The sequence below is a fragment of the Oncorhynchus gorbuscha genome, linkage group LG03 (genome assembly GCF_021184085.1).
Source record: "Oncorhynchus gorbuscha isolate QuinsamMale2020 ecotype Even-year linkage group LG03, OgorEven_v1.0, whole genome shotgun sequence".
Lineage (NCBI taxonomy): Eukaryota > Metazoa > Chordata > Actinopteri > Salmoniformes > Salmonidae > Oncorhynchus > Oncorhynchus gorbuscha.
The window spans coordinates 59,946,125-59,963,446 of NC_060175.1; the positions used below are offsets into that span (position 1 = coordinate 59,946,125).

The window sequence follows — 17,322 nt, forward strand, 5'->3', positions numbered from 1 at the left end:
TTTACAGTATAACATTCTATTGGTTGAAATAATTTTATAATAATTTAAATTCTACGTTTTGAATATGCCGTCATTTTGCGTATCAGTTCATAAACCATTCGCCATGGAATCGGTAAATCAAAATAATTTCCTAACTATTTTGCAATCTATATGGCATAACTGTACATTTTCTGGCCCTTAAATTAAACTGGTGTACTTTTTTATTTGTTACAATTTTCTTTAACCATTTTTGGGGTAATGCTGTAGTTAGTTGGTTGTAATTTTGGGTAGACTAGACATTTCCAGATATTTTTGTTAGCTGCATGTGTGACATAACTCCACCAGTCCTATTTATGATATAATTTACAAAGATTATACCTTTTATTTGACTTTTATTCCAAAAATAATGTTTATTATCTATTACTATATTTGAGTGTCTTTTCTGGTGGATTAAACTGAAATTGCAACCAACTTCCTATGGCTTGTTTTAAAAATAGTTTATATAATTTGGAGATTATTTCACTTTTAAATAACTGAAAGTAAGAGGTTTTAATCTGAATGAAGGGAAAAGGGCCATTCTTGACCATGGGGCGAGACATTCTTACTAATCTGCAAGAGAACCAGTTCGGATATAAGTATAACTTTTTATGACTGAAGCCTTTAGTGAGAGGTATAATGCTATAATATTTAATCATTTCTACCCTCCTAATTCATATTTATTATATAAATAGGCCTGTTTAATTTGGACTGGCTTGCCATTCCAAATAAATAAATAGAAAATCACAACAAAAAAACAGTTCGCTAGGTGTAGGCAAGGCCATAAGAAACGACTAGAGAGTTAATAAGGGTGATTGTTCCACAAATACACAGGTATTTTCCTTTTTTTGCTAACTTTCTATTAAAATGTTTTGTAGTGAGACATATTTATTTCGGGATATGAATACTGAGTATGTCCACATCACCGTCAGACCTTATTATTTATTGGTAAATCTAAAACTTATATATTTTTTTTAGTGATCCAATATGTAATATAGTACACTATAATTTGGTTGTAATCCAGGTCAGAAAGGTAAGAAAAAGTCTGGGTATCCATTTGATTAGCTGTTCAGGAGTCTTATGGCTGGGGATAGAAGCTGTTAAGAAGCCTTTTGGACCTAGACTTGGCACCATTACCGCTTGCCGTGCTGTAGCAGAGAGAACAGTCTATGACTAGGCTGGCTGGAATCTTTGGCAATTTTTAGGGCCTTCCTTTGACACTGCCTGGTATAGAGGTCCTGGATGAAAGGAAGCTGTCCCCAGTGATGTACTGGGCCATATGCACTACCTTCTGTAGTGCCTTGCAGTCGGAGGCCGAGCAGTGCCAGGCGGTGATGCAACCCGTCAGGATGCACTCGATGGTGCAGCTGTAAAACATTTTGAGGATCTGAGAACCCAATGCAGAATCTTTTCAGTCTCCTGAGGGGGGATAGGCATTGTCGTGTCCTCTTCACGACTGTCTTGGTGTGTTTGGACCATGATAGTTTGTTGGTGACGTGGACACTAGAGCCCCGTCAATGTGAATGGGGACTTGTTCGGCCCACCTTTTCCTGTAGTCCACGATCATCTCCTTTGTCTTGATCATGTTGGGGTAGAGGTTGCTATCCTGGCACCACACTGCCAAGTCTCTGACCTCATCCCTATAGGCTGTCTCATCCCTGTCGGTGATCAGGCCTACCACTGTTGTGTCATCATTAAACTTAATGATGTTGTTGGAGTCGTGCTTGGCCAAGCAGTCATGGGTGAACAGCGAGCACGGGAGAGGACTGAACACGCACCCCTGAGGGGCCCCCGTGTTGAGGATCAGGATGGCATATGTGTTGTTACCTACCCTTACCACCCGGGGCGGCCTGTCAGGATCCAGTTGGGCATACCGACTATGGTGGTCTGCTTGAAACATGTTGGTATTACAGACTCGGTCAGGGATAAGTTGAAAATGTCAGTGAAGACACTTGCCAGTTGGTCAGCGCATGCTCGGATTCAATCTTAGCCCTGTATTGACGCGTTGCCTGTTTGATGGTTCGTCAGAGGGCGTAGAGGGATTTCTTAAAAGCATCAGGGTTAGAGTCCCGCTCCTTGAAAGCAGCAGCTCTACAATTCAGGTCAGTGCGGATGTTACCTATAATCCGTGGTTTCTGTTTGGGGTATGTACATACGGTTACCTTGGGGACGACATCATCTATGCACTTATTGATGAAACCAGTGATTGATTTGGTGAACTCCTCAAAGCCATCGAAAGAATCCCTGAACATATTCTAATCTGTGCTAGCAAAATAATCCTGTAGTTTAGCATCTGCTTCATCTGAGCACTTCCATATAGAGCGAGTCACTGGTACTTCTTGCTGTAATTTTTGCTTGTAAGCAGGAATCAGGAGGATATAGGTATGGTCAGATTTGCCAAGTGAAGGGCGAGAGAGAGTTTTGTATGCGTCTCTGTGTGTGGAGTAAAGGGGGTCTAGAGTTGTTACACATGTAACATTCTGGTAGAAATGAGGTGAAACATTTAAGTATACCTGCATTAAAGTCCCTGTCAACTAGGAGTGCCGCCTCTGGATGAGCATTTTGTTGTTTGCTTATGGCCTTATACAGCTCATTGAGTGCGGTCTTGGTGCCAGCATCGGTTTGTGGTGGTAAATAGACAGCAACGAAAAATATAGATGAACAATCTCTTGGCAAATAGTGTGGACTACAGCTTATTATGAGATGCTCTACCTCAGGTGAGTAAAACCTCAAGACTTCCTTAATATTAGATTTCATGCACCAGCTGTTATTGACAAATAGAGACAGACTGCCACCCCTTGTCTTGCCGGAGGCAGCTGTTCTATCTTGCCGATGAACGAAAAACCCAGCCAGCTGTATGTTATCCCTGTCGTCGTTCAGCCACAACTCGGTGAAACATAAGATATTACAGTTTTTAATGTCACATTGGTAGGATATTCTTGACCGGAGCTCATCCAGTTTATTATTCAATGATTGCACGTTGGCTAATAGTACGGCAGGTTACCCACTCAGCGTCAGATTCTTACAAGGCACCCAGACCCACGTCCCCTATACCTCTCTCTCTTCTTCATGCGAATGACAGGGATTTGGGCCTTGCCCGGTGTCCGACTTGTTAAAGAAAAAAATCTTTGTCCAGTACGAGGTGAGTAATCACTGTTCTGATATCCAGAAGCTCTTTTCGGTCATAAGAAACGGTGGCAGAAACATTATGTACAAAATAAGTTACAAATAACTCAAAAAAACACACAATAGCACAATTGGTTAAGTACCCGTAAAACGGCAGCCATCTCCTGTGCAATTATACATATTTTAATAGCTAACATTTTGATGGCCACAATCAATAGATAAACAGTAGAGGACAACCTTGTTTTACTCCTCTTGACAGTTTAATAGTTTCTGAGAAGTAGCCATTATTTACTATTTTAAACCTAGGATTACTATACATAACTTTAACCCATTGTATAAGAGCTTTACCAAAATTGAAATATTCCAGGCATTTATATATAGATTCCAGTTGTACTTCATCAAAAGCCTTTTCAAGTCAGCTATGAATACAAGACCTGGTTTTCCAGATTTTTTATATTGTTCTATTGTTTCCAGTACTTTTTAAATATTATCTACAATGTATCGTCCATGTTAAAAACCTGTCTGATTTGGATGAATAATATCTGCCAAAACCTTTTTAATTCAATGCGGTATGCATTTTGCATCACAACACTGAAGTGTAAGGGGCCTCCAATTTTAATGAACTGGATCTTTATATTTACCACTTGCGTCCTGTTTCAGTATTATTGAAATCAGACCTTCTTGTTGAGTATCTGACAATATACCATTTTGATAGGAGTGGTTAAAACATGCTAATACCGGTCCTCTGAGTACATCAAAAAAGGTTTGGTATACCTCAACTGATATGCCATTCAGCACAGGAGTTTTCCCGGACTTAATAAATCTTCTTCGGGATCGGTGTCCCTTCCACGGGATGGTTGAGCTAACGTAGGCTAATGCAATTAACATGAGGTTGTATCTGATATTGGCAGAAAGCTTAAATTCTTGTTAATCTAACTGCACTGTCCAATTTACAGTAGCTATTATAGAGAAATCATACCATATTGTTTGAGAAGAGTGCACAATTTTGAATATGAAAAGTTATTAATAAACAAATTAGGCACATTTGGGCAGTCTTGATTCACAATTTTGAACAGAAATGCAATGGTTCATTTAATCAGTCTAAAACTTTGTGCATGCATTGCTGCCATCTAGTGGCCAAAATCTAAATTGCACCTGGGCTGGAATAACACATTATGGCATTTCTCTTGCATTTCAAAGATGGTACAAAAAATACAAAAGAACAGTTTTTTATTTTCTTTGTATTATCTTTTACCAGTTCTATTGTGTTATATTCTCCTACATTCCTTTCACATTTCCACAAACTTCAAAGTGTTTCCTTTCAAATGGTACTGAGAATATGCATATCCTTGCTTCAAGGCCTGAGCTACAGGCAGTTAGATTTGGGTATGTCATTTTAGGTGAAAAAAAAGTCTGGATCCTTAAGAGGCAGATCCTTGAAGGCTTTAATTGCGTCAAGAAGTTCCTCCTCTGTAATTTGGCCTTCACATGAGTCTTTCTGCACAGCTGTTAATTTTACATTATTAATAGAAACAAATCCATACAATTAAATTCAGTTAGTGGAGATGGAGGAGACTGGAACATATCCTTAAAGTATTTGCTTCCTCTTTCAAAATATAGTTTGGTGAATCATGGTTGACTCCATTTGTAACAAGTTTCAGTAAATTATTTTTGGAAGCATTTCTATGTTGAAGATTTTAAAAATAATAGTGCATTTTCCCCATATTCCATCAGGGTTGCTTTATTTTATACAATATAAACTAAGCAAAAAAAGAAACATCCCTTTTTCTAAAGATCTTTACAGATCTTCATTGTAAAGGGTTTAAACACTGTTTCCCATGCTTATTCAATGAACCACAAACAATTAATGAACAGACGGTAGGCAATTAAGGTCACAGTTATGAAAACTTAGGACACTAAAAGAGACCTTTCTACTGACTCTGAAAAACACCAAAAGGAAGATGCCCAGGGTCCCAGCTCATCTGCGTGAACGTGCCTTAGGCATGCTGCAAGGAGGCATGAGGACTGCAGATGTGGCCAAGGCAATAAATTGCAATGTCCGTACTATGAGACGCGTAAGACAGCGCTACAGGGAGACAGGGTGGACAGCTGAACGTCCTTGCAGTGGCAGACCATGTGTAACAACACCTGCACAGGGTCGGTACATCTGAACATCACACCTGAGGGACAGGTACAGGATGGCAACAACAACTACCCGAGTTACCCCAGGAATGCACAATTCCTCCATCAGTGCTCAGACTGTCCGCAATGGGCTGAGAGAGGTTGGATTGAGGGCTTGTAGGCCTGTTGTAAGGCAGGTCCTCACCAAACATCACCGGCAACAACGTCGCCTATGGGCATAAACCCACCATCGCTAGACCAGACAGTACTGGCAAAAAGTGCTCTTCACTGACGAGTCGCAGTTTTGTCTCACCAGGGGTGATGGTCGGATTCGTGTTTATCATCGAGAAATGAGCGTTACACCGAGGCCTGTACTCTTGAGCGGGATTAATTTGGAGGTGGAGGGTCCGTCATGGTCTGGGGCGGTGTGTCACAGCATCATCGGACTGAGCTTGTTGTCATTGCAGGCAATCTCAACTGTGCATTACTGGGAATACATCCTCCTCCCTGATGTGGTACCATTCCTGCAGGCTCATCCTGACATGACATTCCAGTATGACAATGACACCAGCCTTGCTGCTTATTCTGTGCACAATTTCCTGCAATGGCAGTGTTCTGCCATGGCCAGCGAAGAGCCCGAATCTCAATCACATTGAGCACGTCTGGGACCTGTTGGATCGGAGGGTGAGGGCTAGGACCATTCCCCCCAGAAATGTCCGGGAACTTGTAGGTGCCTTGGTGAAGAGTGGGGTAACACCTCACAGCAAGAACTGACAAATCTGGTGCAGTCCATGAGGAGAAGCACTGCAGTACTTATTGCAGCTGGTGGCCACACCAGATACTGACTATTACTTTTGAACCCCCCTCTGTGTTCAGGGACACATTAATCAATTTATGTTAGTCACATGTCTGTGGAACTTGTTCAGTTTAATGTCAGTTGTCTTATTATGTTCATACAAATATTTACACATGCTATGTTTGCTGAAAATAAACTGCTTTGACATTGAGAGGACATTTCTTTGAGTTTATTGCACTTGATCTTTCTTGAATAAGTTCCTCCATTTATTTTTCCTCTAACTGTAATGAATACTCATGGAGGAAATGTGTAGATTCACGCACAGATGTTTAATTAAGCCGTCACAGAAGGCAGGAGTCATGGTCACAGGCAGGCAATGGTCAAACACAGGTAGGTAAATCAAAAACAAACAATACCTCACAACCATACAAACAGAAAGAACTGAACTAAATAGGGAGCTGATGAGACCAGGTGAGAAACTAACACAGTTGAAATCAATGAACAAAAATGAAACACAGGACTAAGTTCCAGAACACAGAGAAACAGGGTTACGTTCAAGAACACAAAGAAAAAGAACACAAGGTTGACTAAGAAAAGGAAAGCAGAACCTTACACTAACTTATTATGTGCCTCTATGGTACTGTTTTTAATGCTCTCTATCTGTACTCTTCTATTTCCTTTGTTAATATGGACTCTTTTGACCTAAATTGCTTTTGTTTTAGTATGGAATTGCATGGCCTCTAAAGACACATTTAAAAGTGTCCTATACAATAAGGGGATCTTCTGTACTAATGTAATGTTGGAAAAAGTCAGTTAAAAATGATTCTGTCCTACTTAAAATCATGTTATCATCCAATAGGCTTTGATTACATTTCCAATATCCTCACCCACGTGGAAATTCTGTAAGAGGAATGTATATGCCAATTATTTTATGGTCCAACTGCATTCTGTCCCCTATCAACATTTTTATATTTTGGTGCCAGCGAGAATGACATAAGAAAGTAGTCAAGACGACTACTTTGATTGAGCTTCCGCCATGTATATCTCACTAGGTCAGGATATTTAAGCCTCCATATATCCACTAGTTCCAATATATCCATGATGTTCATGATTTCCTTAAGTGCATGAAAGTTCGTAGTGTGATTTACTTTACGGTCCATTGAGGTATTTAAAACCCTATTATAATCTCCCACCATAATAATTGAGTCTTGTATTGCTTGTAGGTTTGATAAAGTAGTATGTATATTTTCAAAGAAGCATGGATCAACATTATTTGGACTGTATAGATTGATGATCCAAATCTGTTTACGGTCCAATATTTTTTTTTAATAATCCATCTACCGTGCCAATCTGTTTGGACAATTTGCACATTCTGATCAAAATGGTTGTTAATAAATTGAGTTTCTTTGCCCATGGAAGAATATGGAATATAATATAGAGAATAATATATACATACCCCCTGTCCTTTTTCTACAAAACCTCATCTGAAATTGTTGAATGAGTTTCCTGTAAACAATAGATATTATACTCCTTCTCTTATCTGCTAAGCCATTACAATTATAACTAGCTATACTTATTTAACAATTTAACATAATGAAACGTTTCAGTTCTATTTATCATAATATATGTTTGTAAACTTAGCATTAAAAAGTACCATCATGATTGAGTGTTCATGGTACCATGGTATTTGCACTGCTAAACACTACCAGTCATGATGTGTTCATCTGATTGTCAACGAATCACTTGAAAAGATGGGTCCTGTTGGCTACCCGCGCACATTTGTCCACTCACAAAATAAATCCAAACAGTGCACTGCAATTTGATGAATGGAAAGAGACATCTGCAACAAAAAAAATGAAATTGTACTGGCATTCAGCGATTGATGCGTCCACTGCTGTACACGCATCTCGGTCTTGGCCACTATTCGTCAAACTGCAACACAATTTGGAGGGTATTACCGCCCGTTTTCACTGTGTGCTCTTTTTGAAGGACGGCTCTCAGTGGCCCTGGGATCCAGGGGTGTTCTGCCAGTCACTGGGACGACAACCCAACTTGGGATGGGGAGAAGTTTTAATGGGTGGAATAATGGAGAACAACTGGAGGTTTACTTTGGAGCAAAACAAACATGGAGACTTAATCATTATTGTACTTATTAATGGCATGTTTACAAGCATAGGGTTAGCAATCCTGCTTATCTTTTGATGTCAGGATATGCGCGCGTCACTCGAACGCAACGTTTGATGGTGAACAAGAATTGGCTCTATATAGTCCTGACCTGTTTCTCTGTGTGTAGCCAAAGACAGAGGTGGTATTGGGCATTGTGATGTTTTACCAGACATTCTAACGTACCGATGTTGTAACTGAGTGCAATCCTGTCTTTGTGTGTGTGTGTGTGTGTGTGTGTGTGTGTGTGTGTGTGTGTGTGTGTGTGTGTGTGTGTGTGTGTGTGTGTGTGTGTGTGTGTGTGTGTGTGTGTGTGTGTGTGTGTGTGTGTGTGTGTGTGTGTGTGTGTGTGTGTGTGTGTGTGTGTGTGTGTATGTATGTGTGTGTAGCTAAAGACAGAGCCAGTGCTGGGTAGTGTGATGGATGGGATCAACATTAAGAGTCTGGAGGAAAGGTCTGAGGGTGACGTGGCCAGCCCATCCTCTACTGGCACACAGGTAACAGGTTACACTACACACACACACACACACACACACACACACACACACACACACACACACACACACACACACACACACACACACACACACACACACACACACACACACACACACACACACACACACACACACACACACACACACACACACACACACACACACACACACACACACAACCTCAGGTAACACTACGCTCATTACACACACATAACATTAACATACAACCAATAGGTTACACTACACTATCCACAATACACACACAACCAGGGGCGACAGGGTTCAGTTCCTGGACCGACTCTCTTCTCTGTATAAATCAATGATGTCGCTCTTGCGGCTGGTGAGTCTCTGATCCACCTCTACGCAGCCGACACCATTCTTTATACTTCTCTCCCTTCTTTGGACACTGTTAACAACCCTCCAGGCAAGCTTCAATGCCATACAACTCGCCCTCCGTGGCCTCCAATTGCTCTTAAATACAAGTAAAACTAAATGCATGCTCTTCAACCTATCCCTGCCTGCACCTGCCCGCCAGTCCAACATCCCTACTCTGGACGGCTCTGACTTAGAATACGTGGACAACTACAAATACCTAGGTGTATGGTTAGACTGTAAACTCTCCTTCCAGACCGACATCAAACATCTCCAATCCAAAGTTAAATCTAGAATTGGCTTCCTATTTCGCAACAAAGCATCCTTCATTCATGCTGCCAAACATACCCTTGTAAAACTGACCATCCTACCAATCCTCGACTTTGGCGATGTCATTTACAAAATAGCCTCCAATACCCTACTCAACAAATTGGATGCAGTCTATCACAGTGCCATCCGTTTTGTCACCAAAGCCCCATATACTACCCACCATTGCGACCTGTACACTCTCGTTGGCTGGCCCTCGCTTCATACTCGTCGCCAAACCCACTGGCTCCATGTCATCTACAAGACCCTGCTAGGTAAAGTCCCCCTTATCTCAGCTCGCTGGTCACCATAGCATCACCCACTTGTAGCACGCACTCCAGCAGGTATATCTCTCTGGTCATCCCCAAAACCAATTCCTTCTTTGACCGCCTCTCCTTCCAGTTCTCTGCTGCCAATGACTGGAACGAACTACAAAAATCTCTGAAACTGGAAACACTTATCTCCCTCACTAGCTTTAAGCACCAGCTGTCAGAGCAGCTCACAGATTACTGCACCTGTACATAGCCCACCTATAATTTAGCCCAAACAACTACCTCTTTCCCTAATGTATTTATTTTATTTTATTCCTTTGCACCCCATTATTTTTATTTCTACTTTGCACATTCTTCCACTGCAAATCTACCATTCCAGTGTTTTACTTGCTATATTGTATTTACTTTGCCACCGTGGCCTTTTTTTTTGCCTTTACCTCCCTTATCTCACCTCATTTGCTCACATCGTATATAGACTTATTTTTCTACTGTATTATTGACTGTATGTTTGTTTTACTCCATGTGTAACTCTGTGTCGTTGTATGTGTCGAACTGCTTTGCCTTTTCTTGGCCAGGTCGCAATTGTAAATGAGAACTTGTTCTCAATTTGCCTACCTGGTTAAATAAAGGTGAAATAAAAAAATAAAAAGGAAGCCAGTTTGGTATGGTCCGGTATGGTGTCCCAGGAAAATAAATAGTTGGGGTACGTCATATCACAATAATTCAAATGTAATGCCAAGAAAACTATAGGCAATTACACCATGATTTAACATTAACACATGTCAGCTGCATACAAAAATGACAACTTACTTGAAAACGGGCGGTATACCCTCCAAATTGTGTTGTGGTTCGGTGAGCCAAGACCGAGACACGTGATGCATGAATCGCTGAATGACATTACAACTTCAGGTTTTTTGTTACAGATGTCTCTTTCCATTCATCAATTTGCGGGTGCACAGTGCACTGTTTGGATGTTGGATTTATTTTGTGAGTGGAAAAACGTGCGCGGGTAGCCAACAGGAGCGACCTTTTGAAGTGATTGTATAACAATCAGACGAAATTCATCATGACTGGTTGTATTTATGCCACATTAAAAGGTAACGCATGATCAAAGTTGCGAAATATTTTTACTTGCCTACTAGGCCCACGGAGATTATACTAAATCAATAGGGATTCTATATGTAATTCTATGATTAGACCCATAAAATGTTTAAAAAAAATAGTAGGTCTCTTACCGATACAGGCACACCGAGAAACCTGACTGCAGATAGGTACTGTGCTTAGCACAATAGGAGGCTGTTCCTTCTCTTGCTAGAACAAAAGCTATCCCTGCTGTGTACTGACCTGGTACCAACGATCCCGCCGTTTATGCTTGTAGAATAACCAGTCAGGGTTCAAGACGGGTCACTCAACCAAGACTGCTCTCCTCTGTGTCACGGAGGCTTGCTGCACTGCCAAAGCTGACTCTTTCTCCTCAGTTCTCATCCCCCTAGATCTATCCGCTGCCTTCGACAGCATGAACCATCATGTCCTCCTCTCCTCCCTCTCATGTCTGGGCTTCTCAGGCTGCTCCGACCAGGTGACGTGGAGAGGATCTGTGTCTGCACCAAATACTCTCACCACTGGTGTCCCCCGGGGCTCAGTTCTAGGCCCATGTCTCAGCTTGGATGTCGGCCCCCCCACCTCCAGCTCAACAAGACAGAGCTGCTCTTGCTCCCGTGGGAAGGCCTGCCTGCTACAAAACATCTACATCATGGTTGACCACTCTATGGTGTCCCCCTCCCAGAATGCAAAGAACCTTGCAAACATCAAAGTAGATACTTCCCCCGGCAGGTTTATGCTCTACAACATCCGTAGAGTACGACCCTACCTCACAAAGGAATCGTACGACCCTACCTCACAAAGGAATCGTACGACCCTACCTCACAAAGGAATCGTACGACCCTACCTCACAAAGGAATCGTACGACCCTACCTCACAAAGGAATCGTACGACCCTACCTCACAAAGGAATCGGCGCAGGCCCTAATCCCATGCAATTGTCATCTCCCGTCTGGACTACTGCAACTCTGTCTTGGCTGGGCTGTCAAAGCTTTCATCCACTACAAGACCATGGTACTTTCCTATGGAGCAGCAAGCAGCAAACCCTAAACCCAACCTGAGTACTCCGTTCTGCTACCTCTGGTCTCTTGGCCCTGCCACCCCTACGGGAGGGCATCTCCCGCTCAGCCCAGCAATGGTGAAACCAGCTTCCCCCTAAAGCTAGGGTAGCTGAGTCTTCCGAAAACATCTGAAACCCTACCTTTAAAGAGTATCTAAAATTAAGATGAATGCACTAAATGCACTGGATAAGAGTGTCTGCTAAATTACTAAAATGTACATATTTAATGAAGAACATAACACACAGGTAACAGGTTATACACAACACACTCAATCACACATGGTAACACTCAATCACAATTTTAAAACATTTTGCTAACAAAATGTGTGAGATTGTCATTGTGAGAGAGAGAGAGAGAGAGAGAGAGAGAGAGAGAGAGAGAGAGAGAGAGAGAGAGAGAGAGAGAGAGAGAGAGAGAGAGAGATTGTGTGTATGCACCTGCATGTGTGTGTGTGCTATGTGTTTCAACAACTGTTTCAATTATGTGTATTTAATGTTGCTCATCTGAGAACTGCCCATGTACTTCCTGTTGTGTTGAACCCTGACTTCTAACCAATGACCCGTGACCATTGACCTTTACCCAGGATCCTCTGATGGCTCTGCTGGAGGGGCGGGAGGATCTGGATAAGGAGGATAAACCGGAACCAGAGGCCATCTATGAGACCAACTGCCACTGGGAGAGCTGCAGCAAGGAGTTTGACACGCAGGAGCAGCTAGTCCACGTGAGTATGGACAGGACAGGAGGCTTTCCTGACTACGTGACTTGGCCTGGATAAACTCGGGGCCCCCGGCATTAGTTAGGGCCCAGAGTTTTTCTGGTCAGGTCATGAGGAAAAAGTATTGTGGCCTTACATATACACACTGTATGAAAGAAGGGAAAGGAAGGGAACCATTGGTTTGAGTCTGTCTCGAGTAGCGGTCTCCAACTATGGTCCAAAACACAGGGTCCGTGTAAATCAACAATAACATTCCTTTGTCTTCAACAGCACATAAACAACGAGCACATCCATGGAGAGAAGAAGGAGTTTGTGTGCCACTGGCAGGAGTGTTCCAGGGAGCAGAGACCTTTCAAGGCCCAGTACATGCTGGTGGTTCACATGCGCAGGCACACAGGAGAGAAACCTCATAAGTGTACTGTGAGTATACTACAGTATCCTGATCGCTCTCTCGCAAACTGAGCTTTGAAATTGATTGTTGAATGAATTCAAATTCAGTTTAGACTCAAATTTCAAATTCATCAAATAATGAATCTCATAGATCAGTTTGAGAGAGAAACACAGTATAGGTAGTATACTCACAGTGCATGTATGTGGCTTTAATCCAAATGTGCTACCCGACAGTGATTACATCAGACCTTGTCTTTCAGTCTACATTACATATTGGTATTTGTACAGTATGTGTGTTTCAGTTTGAGCTGTGTTATAATGTGTTACGTGTGTTTCAGTTTGAGGGCTGTAATAAGATGTGCGTCTAGAGTTTCAGTTTGAGGGATATTATACAATGTATTCGGAAGGTATTCAGACCCCCCCTTGACTTTTCCACACTTTGTTACGTTACAGTCTTATTCTAAAATGGATTAAATGATTTTTTTCCCCTCATCAATGTTTCTTTTTCTCACACAATTATGACAAAGCAAAACATATATATATATATTTTGCAAATGTATTAAAACATTTAAACTGAAATATTAAATATTAAAAGTATTCAGACTCTTTACTCAGTACTTTGTTGAAGCACCTTTGGCAGCGATTACGGCCTCAAGTCTTCTTGGATATGACGCTGCAAGCTTGGCTCACCTGTATTTGGGGCGTTTCTCCCATTCTTCTCTGCATATCCTCTCAAGCTGTGTCAGGTTGGATGGGGAGCGTCGCTGCACAGTTATTTTGATCGGGTGCTCTGACAGGGCCACTCAAGGACATTCAGAGACTTGTCATTCAGAGACTTGGAAGGTGAACCTTCGCCCCAGTCTGAGATCCTGAGCAGGTTTTCATCAAGGATCTCTGTACTTTGCTCCATTCATCTTTCCCTCGATCCTGATTCGTCTCCCAGTCCCTGCCACCATGCTTCAGTAGGGATGGTGCCAGGTTTCCTTCAGACGTGACGCTTGGCATTCAGGCCAAAGAGTTCGATCTTGGTTTCATCAGAACAGAGAATTTTGTTTTGCATGGTCTGGGAGTCCTTTAGGTGCCTTTTGAAAAACTCCAAGCGGGCTGTCTTTTACTGAGGAGTGGCTTCCGTCTGGCCACTCTACCATAAAGGCCTGATTGGTGGAGTGCTGCAAAGATGGTTGTCCTTCTGGAAGGTTCTCCCATCTCCACAGAGGAACTCTGGAATTCTCTCAGAGTGATCATCGGGTTCTTGGTCACCTCCCTGAACAAGGCACTTCTCCCTCGACGGCTCTGATTGGCCAGGCAGCCAGCTCTAGAAAGAGTCTTGGTTGTTTCAAACTTCTTCCGTTTAAGAATACTGGAGGCCACTGTGTTCTTGGAGACCTTCAATGCTGCAGAAATGTTTTGGTACCCTTCCCCAGATCTATGCCTCGACACAATCCTGTCTCGGAGCTCTATGGACAGTTCCTTCGACCTCATGGCTTGGTTTATGCTCTGACATGCACTGTGTACTGTGGGATCCTATATAGGCAGCTTTTCATTTTGTATTCATTTTGTCATTATGGGGTATTGTGTGTAGATTGATGAGGGGGGGAATTATTTAATACATTTTAGAATAAGGCTGTAACGTAACAAAATGTGGATAAAGGTAAGGGGTCTGAACACTTTCCTAATGTACTGTAAGATTGAGCTGTGTTGTAATGTGTTATGTGTGTTTCAGTTTGATGGGTATTATAAGACAATGTTAACCTCTGTTTCAGTTTAAGGGCTGTAATAAGGCCTACTTTTAGTATGGGTCTTGTGTGTTTCAGTTTGAGCTGTGTTATAATGCGTTATGTGTGTTTCAGTTTGAGGGCTGTAATAAGGCCTACTTTTAGTATGGTTCTTGTGTGTTTCAGCTTGAGCTGTGTTATAATGCGTTATGTGTGTTTCAGTTTGAGGGCTGTAATAAGGCCTACTTTTAGTATGGGTCTTGTGTGTTTCAGTTTGAGCTGTGTTATAATGCGTTATGTGTGTTTCAGTTTGATGGGTATCATAAGACATTGTTAACCTCTCTTTCAGTTTGTGGGCTGTAATAAGGCCTACTCTTAGTATGGGTCTTGTGTGTTTCAGTTTGAGATGTGTTGTAATGCTTTATGTGTTGTTTCAGTTTGAGGGCTGTAATAAGGCCTACTCTCGCCTGGAGAACCTGAAGACCCACCTGCGGTCTCATACAGGGGAGAAGCCGTATGTCTGTGAACACGAGGGATGCAACAAAGCCTTCTCCAACGCCTCAGACAGAGCCAAGCACCAGAACCGTACACACTCCAACGAGGTACAATCAATCACACTATCTCCAACTGCTGACATCATCACCTGCTTAAAGGGATTGTTCACTCAAATTATAGCTTTAAATGGTTTTATGAATAGTTAATGAATGATCTATTAGCATCTATTACATTGAAATCTATGATTTATCTCACAGACTTATCTTATGTTTTGACATCTTGGGAGACTATTTGAAGGATGGATGGCATAAGAAATAACTTAAAATAGCTACAAATGTCTGACATCTACCTGAATTGTTTCCATGTCCAATCATGTTGTGTCTTCCTGTCCCACTACAGAAGCCGTATGTGTGTAAGATCCCCGGGTGTACGAAACGCTACACAGACCCCAGCTCTCTGCGGAAGCACGTGAAGACAGTCCACGGCCCTGAGGCTCACATCACTAAGAAGCACCGAGGGGACACTGGGCCCCGGCCGCCTGGCTCATCACTGACCCCTGGTGGACAGTCTGGTGAACTGCTGCTGGAGAAAGAGGAGACGAGACACAGGGAGGACTGCAAACTGCTGGTGCCTGAATCTGCTCTGGTGAGTGAGGGAAGGAGAAGACGGTTCATAATAATGGCTGGACCGGAGCAAATGGAATGGCATCAAACACATCGAAACCATGTCTTTTTTGTATTTGATACCATTCCACTCCAGCCATTACCACAACCTTTATCTCCCCAATTAAGGTGCTACCAACCTCCTGTGATTTAGACTGGAGAGCTGAGAATGAAATCATCTTCTGACTCAACTCCTGCCCTCTGTGCTGTCCAGCTGCTATAGAGTTCTTCCAAATGTATTAAGCTACATTATCATCTCTCTTTCTTCCAGAAGTCTCAGCCCAGTCCGGGTGGCCAGTCGTCCTGCAGTAGCGAGCGTTCTCCACTGGGGAGCGCGAACAACAACGACAGTGGTGTGGAGATGAACCTGAACGCAGCAGGGAGTCTGGAGGACCTGACCGCTCTGGAGGACGGAGGGGCGGGAGGAGGAGGGGAAGCTGGGGGAAGAGGGCAGGGCATGGTAGGGATGGGGGGCACGTCGTCTCAGGCCCTAAAGAGACTAGAGAACCTGAAGATAGACAAGCTGAAGCAGATCAGAAGGCCCACTCCACCCGGACGCTGTGGTAGGAGTAGCAAGCTACCAGCACTCACAGGTTTGTAAAGTCGCTCATATAGATGAAAAACTATGGTTGAACCAGTGATTTTAAACCTGGTTCTTGTCTATAGAGGACCACTTACCTAAAATCAGACCTGGGAGTAAGATGCTTAGCTTGGATTCAGTTCACAATACTTATGCTTTCCTCTTGAACAACCCTTGAAGAGTATGGCTAACTAAAATGTATGTGTTACCCTTCCAAGGAGTTTATCATATAAACTACAATGTGAAAAGTACAGTTGATTTCACTCGTAATCATGTCCAGCACAGGTAACAGCCGTTTTACAGTCTTTCTTTAGTTTTTCATTCTTACTCTTCCCAATTCACTTAAACTGTATTTCTTTATTTCCCATGGGCTTCACCAGAGTAACCCCTAGTGGCTGGAATACAACTGTATTAAGCCCCTTACAACACCCCCCTGCAAAAACTAAATGTTGTCCCAAACATTTCACTGGCCTCAAAACAAACAGAAGATATAAGTACTGGTCATGAGAACAATGGCGAAAAACTGGCCTAACAGCCATATAACTATATAGACATGTCCAGTCTGCCTTTATGTGCAAAGACGAAACCCCCACTGTGATTAGTAAAGGTAAACAAGAAAATATATACACATCACAACATCTCTAGTTGGTATCCTGATAAGAGCTTGGCAGCCCTAAAGTGTCATAGGTTAGAATGTCTCTGGGCCTCCTCTGCCGGGCTGAACGGCGGGGCAAGGTCATGGGTGACCCCAATTAATCAGTGTCCACTTCATCATGAGTCCTCAGCTGTTTCCATATTTACCCCTGTCCTCTCCGGGCTCTTTTTGAGGACTGGCACTCCTTCATAGTGAGGTTTCTATCAGTCTGACCCCGTTCCTCACTATTATCTGGTACTAGTTGTGTGCTACTCTGTCTGCTTTCTTCATCCCTACGTGGC

The 17,322-nt window shown here is 42.6% G+C and overlaps 1 protein-coding gene across 1 annotated transcript in view; it reads left to right on the forward strand.

The window, feature by feature from the left end:
- The window catches only part of LOC124031643 (zinc finger protein GLI1-like), a 130,492-nt gene that overhangs the window by 93,575 nt on the left and 19,595 nt on the right, over positions 1–17,322 (forward strand). Inside the window, 6 exon segments of the mRNA XM_046343137.1 lie at positions 8,611–8,718; positions 12,413–12,550; positions 12,815–12,964; positions 15,087–15,251; positions 15,544–15,789; positions 16,078–16,399. Of these exon segments, the coding sequence (XP_046199093.1) occupies positions 8,611–8,718; positions 12,413–12,550; positions 12,815–12,964; positions 15,087–15,251; positions 15,544–15,789; positions 16,078–16,399 (1,129 nt within the window).